Source organism: Pyrus communis, chromosome 15 (genome assembly GCF_963583255.1).
Source record: "Pyrus communis chromosome 15, drPyrComm1.1, whole genome shotgun sequence".
Lineage (NCBI taxonomy): Eukaryota > Viridiplantae > Streptophyta > Magnoliopsida > Rosales > Rosaceae > Pyrus > Pyrus communis.
This window is the reverse complement of record NC_084817.1, coordinates 16,631,417-16,639,970: the sequence shown is the minus strand read 5'-3', so window position 1 is coordinate 16,639,970 and position 8,554 is coordinate 16,631,417. Positions and strand designations below refer to the sequence as shown.

Genomic DNA, 8,554 nt, shown 5'->3' with positions numbered 1-8,554 from the left:
TATCAAAATTCTCCGACGCATTATATTTTGTTAACCTATATATGTGTCATCAAATGATGAAAAACTAATCATACACATAGAACGAGGATCTGCCAAAATTTAAAAAGGAAAAGTGTTCTCTGGGTTTAGCTCTCGATATGCAATCTTCTCAACTTAAATAAGAAAACATTAGTTTGATCTTGTTTTTCTTAAATATTCAAAATATGATGAAGGTTGAATACTTAAATATGTGAAAACTAAAAGAAAGGAAGTATCTTACTCAATAAATCAAGATCGATCTTTACTATTATTGAAAACCCTTTAACACACACACACATATATATACAGACACACACACACACACACACACACGTAAATTGCAATATGTGAACTTTAAATGCCGACAAAAACTAATTGAAAATAATGATCAAAGGAGAGGGAAGGGTATGTACAAGTATATCATAGACTTATCTCACCTAAACTCCATCAAACCAAATGATGATCTCATGAATATGAAAAGAAAATTTTTTTATGTATTGTTCTAAATGGAAATTTGAATCCTGATCCAATCAAAGGTCACTACAAATTCAGGAGGGTAACATCTAGAAACTATTGTATTTTTTCATCCACCACCACAAAAACTAACTTAAATTATCAACGGACAAACTCTCATATCATCGAAAAATTAACTTAAATTACAAACTTTCATGGGGGATGGATTTTTACGGTGCTCTGTAGTATTGAATAGACTTGTTTTATTAACACGCCACATATTGTTGAACACCTCACATATTTACTACATTTCATATTTGTTTTTTCAATTAAATTTTATCTTCATACACCTCACATACTTTCCCATAATATTCTCACACCCCACACTCTCAACATACATGTTTTACACACTCTACAGACTCTTCCGTGCACAATTCAAACAATTATCTTACATATGGTGATCCTTTTAGATCCCACATGCACAATGGAGCTCCTCATCCCTTTCCCAAGGCAATACCAGCAACCTGCTTCCATACCTTTTGGACATTATGCTGAAAGATATTCTGATCCATATGGGCTTTACCTGCATAATGCATCGCTTCACCATCTTACTTGTCTTTGCTTCTATTGATATGATAATCACCTGCGGGATTCAGTGCCATACAAGAGAGTCAAATGACCTTAAACCCCAAATGGGGAAGCTTTTGTTCATTCCCATCCAGATAGGGTGGTGTTAACGAGTGGTGATCGGTGATGTCTTTCCTTTTCTCGTGGCGCTTCATTTGTAACATGTAATCAAGTCAAAATTATCATTGCACATTAAGGCTTATAAGTGATTTTATATTAAATTTTAATGTAGAGTGTATTCAACATTATTTGAAGCAAAGTGCTAATAAAAAAGCCTATTGAATATTTTAGGTCTTTTAATCGTTAGATTTTTTGTCAAAACAAAAAACTAAGATTCGACAATTAAATTGCCCGAAATATTTTATACTCTAAAGCAAGTAAAACTCTCACAGAAAAGTATTACAAATTGGCACACCAAATTTAGAATTTAATATTAGGATATATTGTGATTTAGTACTACAGTTTAGTGATATTCCTCTTTACTTGTAAGTGAGAGGTCTTAGGTTCGATTTTCGCCAAAAGCGAATTTGAATCACATTACTACTAGTCCATTGTGAGGCTTAGCCCACTTCCCCACCCCTTAATATAGATAATATCGTTTGTGTAAAAAAAAACTGTATTAGGATAAATTAGGTTTATATCTTTTATTTTTCTTTCTCATTAATTGAGGAGGCTTCTGAATTGAAATCTTATTTCTTTTTTATTTTTTTTATTAGTGTCTTTTGACTTTTATCCACATCGTTGTTTGAATATTATGTGATTAACATGTCAGCATATTTCAAATTTAAAATTGAAAAATGATTTAATCATTTCTAAATATATCCGTTCAGTATTTTCCATATATTTCTATTTTTTTTATTTGTTTCTATTTTTTTTTTATTTTGTACCAATATTCTTTTTAGTTTTACTTCGTACCCACATATTTTGATCTTTTTTATGCCCCTGTTTTTTTAAAAACTTTTATATGCACCACATAATTTAAATTTTAGTAGGTACTCATGTTTTTAAATTTAATTTGTAACCAAATTTATTTTTTTCCTCAATGTACACAAGCTAATTACATGTATTTATTTTATGTTTTAAAATAGAAAAAATGCTAAGAAAACCATATTTTTGTATTACATTAATCTGATGCGGCAATTGATGTGTAATTGACAAGTCAATTAATGAATTCATTTCATTGGCTAGTGATTGTATGAATCATTTACCACATGGAAAAGGATCATCGCCAAATCCTTTTCCTGGGGATTCTAGAGATCCCGTAATCGTAACCGTTCATCGTACATCATGCAATTAGTTTTCGTTAGGTACTTTTTATATTTAATTTTAAATTTTAAATTTTGAAATGATTTCTGACCGCACGATGTACGATGAATAGTCACGATCACGGGATCCCTAGGATCCTCAGCAAAAGGATCCGATGAGGATCCTTTCCTTACCGCATCATGTGGTCCACCAATGTTGTATAACTATGTGATTTTCCTAGCATTAGTCTTTAAAATATACCGATAGTTTTAAAAAAATTAATAACCATGTGGGTACATTAATTATTTTTATGCAAGAACTAGGTGAAGAATAAAATTACTCTATTATTGATTTTAAAGTAATTATTATATTTTAAACATATTAGTCTCTTTTTTTTTTTTTTTTTTTTTTTGGAAGAAAGTGCGATATTCATTGAACATTGAAATGCGTACAAATCGAGGATATGGTGCTTACAGTGGGCCTCAATAAAAACCTTGTCAGGGTTTTCAACCCGATCGAAGGGAAAAAGAATGTCTCACACCAATTAACTACTAATACTATCCTAAAATAATTATTCAGAAATTACATTAGAGGGCTCTTCAAACCAAGAGACTGGATGATTTAAACTTAGACTAAACCTCACAAGGCGGTGAGCCACCTTATTCATCTCTCTTCGACCAAACGTAATTTTCCATTGTCTAAACTCTCACAGTAGCTTCCTGGTATCTTCGAACAAATGATCGTAATGACCATTATATGCTGCACCTGCATTCTGAATTGCGGAAGTCACCAACAACGCATCCCCTTCCAAATACTCCAAACTAGAATAAGGAGCAACTCAAAAATTTCTTTAGAAACTTCCTGCGCCATAAATTCCAACCACCCTGCAAACCCGTTCTCATTGTCCGTAAAGGATTGAATTCCCAATGGACTTCCAAACCACACAGCTGCCATTTTAGGACACTTTAACAAGGTGTGTTCTACCGTCTCCTCTTCTTGATCATGAAATCTGCAAGTAGCCTCCATAAGTACTTGTCTCTTCTTTAGGTTTACTTTGGAAGGCAACACATTCATGCATCCCCACCATACACAAATTTTTACTTTCCCTGGAACTTTGGCCCGCCAAATTGCTTTTGAAAGAAATTTTGTTTTCTCACTAACCATCGAAATTGTGGGCTCCTCACCACCCATCCCTGGGCACGATCTTACCACAAAATATGCACTCTTAGTTATGAATAACCCATTTGGTTCTTTCGCCCAAATCAACGAATCAGCAGGATGAAATAAACTCAAAGGTATGCTCAAAATGAGCTCCGCTTCCTCTTCCACAAACCAACTACGCACTAAATTCAAATTCCACCGGACACCAGCATCTTCCACTATTAGAGATCTCACCATAAGAAATGGATGCACCCCCGTCGATAAAGGGCTAAGAATGTGATAGAAATGATCCCATGGCAGCCAACTGTCTCACAAAATATGGATTTGTAGGCCATCCCCCACTCTCCATCTCGCACCCCGAATAATAATCATTCGAGATGCCACCACACTATGCCAGTAATAAGAGGAATTAGGCTTAATAGGCGCCTGCAAGAACTCATTAATAAGATAATACCAAGCTTTAAAAATTCGTGCAACAAGTGAATTAGGTTGCTGTAGTAGTCGCCACCCTTGCTTCGCAAGCAAAGCAAGATTGAACGCATACAAATCCTTAAATCCCAAACCACCCTCACCCTCACCTTTGGGTTTACACAACCACTGCCATTTCACCCAATGTATTCTACGCTTACCTGTTTCTCTTCCCCACTAGAACTTAGCCACCATTTGATTTATCTTGTCACAGAAAGACTTTGGTAGCAAGAAAGTTTGCATTGTATACAACGGTACTGCCTGTGCCACAGTCTTAATTAAAATTTCCTTACCTGCACTACTAAGTAATAAGCCACACCAACCATTTAACTTTTTCCACAACCGATCTTTAATATAAGCAAATGTATCTTTCTTAGACCTACCGATAAACACTGGAAGCCCAAGATAGCAATCATGGTATTCCACACGCGCCATCCCTAAGTAATCGGCAAATAACTGGCCATCTATCTCTGTGAGATTCTGACTAAACGCCACACTACTTTTGGACAGGTTGATTGCTTGCCCTTAATGCTCATACTACACCCAAGTGAGCCAAGTCCAAAAACCAATGCGTTTTCTAATATCTTTTTTAATAAATTACCCTTTATACTTACTTAAGCTTTTAGGGAATAAGAGGTTTTGATTAGTTAGCCCATATTTGTAGTCTCTAAATCCTAAAGCTTTATAGTAGATGGATTTATGAAATTAAAGTTAGCTAGCTTTGATGCTACTTGGCTTAATTTTTTTAAGAATTCTTGGAAACTAAGTTGTTACAAGATTAAACTTGAAAAAGCTGGGCAACCCGAACCCAACCCAAGTAAACCCTAACCCAATCAAACCGAGCCCAAATGAACCCGAATGAAACCCAACTCGAACCCCAAGTCCCAAGTATGCGCGCCGACCTTGGCACACCACACGATTCCTTTGCAAATCGTTCCCCAAACCATGAATTGATCAAAATTCGTAAGAAGGCCAAGCCCTCCTTCCTCGCCGCACTGAACTGTCAGCCAGAAAACTCAAACAAAATCCCAGGATTTCCATTTGTCACTAGCCGCTCTCCTAGGGTTTGGGAGAAAACCTAGAGAGCCTATTATTAGTCTCTTTTATTTGAATTTGTTTAAATGTTATACTTTGTTGGATATTAACTCCGTAAATACAGGAGTTACAATGATGCTAAATACTTTGATCAAAATATTTAAACAAACCTGCTTTCCATCTAACAATTGAGTTGACTAGAAACAGAACCAAATGACCCCATAATATTAATTACTTCTACTTGCGCATTCACTTTCAAACATTCTTAAAAATTGATCAATGCTAAACCCGAACCTTTATTTTGTCCATTTAAAACTGCAACTGCAACTTGAACTTAATGCAAACTCTATCTCACTAATTGCTTTCATCTTAAATATCTAGTATTGTACTGATATTATATATAAAAAGTGGTGCTATGACGTTTGAAGTTAGACACATAAATAAATCAAAATAAAATAACCCACAAACATAAAAATATACCCCAAACCTAATTGAGTAATGATATTATGATCACATTTAAAACTACATTAATGTATCATCTCATATGGTAAGTAATGCATATAACCAACATTCAATCACATAGATTCATTAACTCATGTGGGATGTACACATTACTTGCCACGTCAGATGTTACACAAATTACTTTAATTAATTAAACTAATTAATTAGGTTGGTTAAGGGTTTTTTTTTCTTTTTTTTTTTCTTTGTTTTTTTTTTTTTTTTTTGGAAAGCAGGTGGTTTGAGGTTTGAAATTATGTAAAACTTAGGGGGCAGCAGTGTAAAGTTAATTAAATATATAACAGTAATCATGCTGATTAGGATCGGCTAAGTATAAAACCAAACTCAACCTCGGGCATGATGATCATGATGAGCCCATCAATTAGTCGATAATTAATCTCTTAATTAGTAGCTTAACATACTTTCTCTTGTTCCACCTCCTTCTCCTCTTCCAATCCCTCTGTAAATCTACCACCACTTCATCACCAAAACTGAATCCCATTAACTCATTAACCCAACCGGCGTGACCCAGTTGCTGTTGAACTCAGCTATGGCTATGGCCATTGACGGGCATGATGACCCTGATCTTGATTTATCCGGCTGCAGCCCCACAACCACAAGCACCAACACCGTTTCCACCGATCACTGGTACGCCTGGTCTCCGGTGGTCGACTGGGAAGCGCTGGCGCCGATAGACCAGCTCGCCGGAGACGACTTTCAAGGGCTCATTGAGTCGATGGTGGAAGACCAAGATGGCAGCACTGAGCTGAACTCCTCGTCGGCCCAGGACGAGCCTCTAGAGTTAGAAGTGTCAAACGATACGACGGCGTCGGGAGAAATGATGACGTTGACGGATGAAGACGGCGGCGCTAACGGCGAGGACTTGAAGGGGTTGAGGCTGGTCCATTTATTGATGGCGGCGGCGGAGGCGCTGACGGGCGCAAACAAGAGCCGAGATCTGGCTCGGGTGATATTGGTTCGGCTCAAGGAGTTGGTCTCTCCAACTGACGGTTCTAACATGGAGAGACTGGCGGCGTATTATACCGAGGCCCTCCAGGGTTTGCTAGAAGGCACCGGGGGTTTGCATCGTAAGCATTTGATTGGGAGTGGGGCGCACCGCAATCACGGCCACCATCCAATGGACGTGACCGCAGCGTTTCAACTGCTCCAGGACATGTCGCCTTACGTTAAATTTGGGCACTTCACAGCCAATCAGGCAATTTTAGAGGCCGTGGTCCATGAGAGGCGGATCCACGTCGTAGATTATGACATCATGGAGGGTATCCAATGGGCTTCCTTGATGCAGGCCTTGGTTTCCCGGAAGGAGGACCCACCTACCCCACATCTTAGGATCACCGCCTTGTCGAGGGGCGGCAGCAGAAGGCAGTCGATTGGGACCGTCCAAGAGACCGGCCGTCGTTTGACTGCATTTGCCGCGTCGATTGGTCAGCCATTTTCTTTTCACCAATGTAGGTTGGATTCTGATGAGACATTTCAACCGTCCGGTTTGAAGTTGATAAAAGGGGAGACCTTGGTAATCAATTGTATGCTAAACCTCCCACATTTTAGTTACCGGTCCCCAGATTCAATTGCTTCGTTTTTAGCCGGAGCCAAGACTCTTAGCCCGAGACTAGTCACTTTGGTCGAGGAAGAAGTACGGTCCACATGGGATGGGGGCTTCGTGGCCCACTTCATGGACTCATTGTACCATTACTCGGCAGTATATGACTCACTCGAGGCCGGCTTCCCAATGCAAAGCCGGGCTAGAGCTCTAGTGGAGAGAGTATTCTTGGGGCCTCGAATAGTAGGGTCATTGGCTCATATCTACCGCGCCCACGGAGAAGTTGGCTGCTCTTGGTGGGAGAGGTTGGGCGCGGTAGGGTTTAAGCCTATTCCAATAAGCTTTGCCAATCATTGTCAAGCAAAACTTTTGTTGGGTCTTTTTAATGACGGTTATAGGGTGGAGGAGGTGACCAATCATCGGCTGGTTTTAGGTTGGAAGTCTTATTGTTTACTCTCAGCTTCCATTTGGACGTCACCCTCAGAATTTGATGTTGTCAATTAGCTTCTTCAAGTTTTTTATTTGCCTTTCAACCCCTTTTCCTCACTTAATCGTCTTTTTTCCAATTTAGCTAAATTGCCAGCAAAATTTCGAACCATATGGTGGTCAAAATTGTAACCAAGCAAAATTTTGGGATTTCACCTCAGGTCAATGCAATTGATTTCTTTTAAAGTGAGTCTACCTTGTTGTTTGAGACTCTTGAAGTTTTAAGAGAATAGGATTGGGAACGATACAATATTTTTTATATAGATTTAAATGGCAGTTGTTCAATGCCCAAATTTATCAAGGAGGTAGAAAGGAATGTAACTATACTTACATGTTAATGTTATACATACATATTAATAATATGAGAAGTGATTTCACAAATATTTTTTTCTCCTTATGCACACATCTTTACTTTTGTCCATTGATTCTCATTAGTTATTAAATTAAAAATCTAAAGAACAAAAGTATGCCGAAAGAGAAAACAATTTGTGAAAATTGTTTTCATATGATATATAAATGACTTTGGTCAATAAAAATTGTTATTGTCAATTATTCATGCACGTAAATAACCAAGTGTATATGTTAGCATCAGAAGAAGAAAGTAAAGAACCTTGTTTGTCTTTTTCCTTTTTAACAAATGATATTATTTATAGTAAGGGGTGGGGGAGTGGACTAAGCCTCACAATGGGCAATCAATAATGTGGTTCAAATTCACCTTTGGCGAGAATCAAGCCTAAAACCTCTCACTTACAAGAAAAGAAAAATACTATTAGACCGTAATACTAAGTAGCTAACCTTAAGTGTCTTTCAAACACACATTCCCACAGGTCTTGCAAATAAGCTTGGAAAATTTTCCTCTTGTTTATTCTATCACTGCATGAGTTAATATTCAAATTCATTCTTGTCAGTTTTAGTTTTTGCTATTGACTTCCGAAGTCCCTTGCACTTTCCGTTCACATTAGGACCAGAGTTATTCCTATTGTTTTATCATATAAATTTTAT

The 8,554-nt window shown here is 37.5% G+C and overlaps 1 protein-coding gene across 1 annotated transcript; it reads left to right on the top strand.

Annotated features, from left to right (window-relative positions):
* The first annotated feature begins 6,034 nt into the window (after window positions 1-6,034).
* LOC137717273 (protein NODULATION SIGNALING PATHWAY 2-like) lies at window positions 6,035-7,570 on the top strand. Its single transcript, XM_068456581.1, has one exon. The coding sequence runs from the start codon at window positions 6,056-6,058 to the stop codon at window positions 7,568-7,570; it is 1,515 nt and encodes a 504-aa protein (XP_068312682.1). The 5' UTR covers window positions 6,035-6,055.
* Window positions 7,571-8,554: the final 984 nt, after the last annotated feature.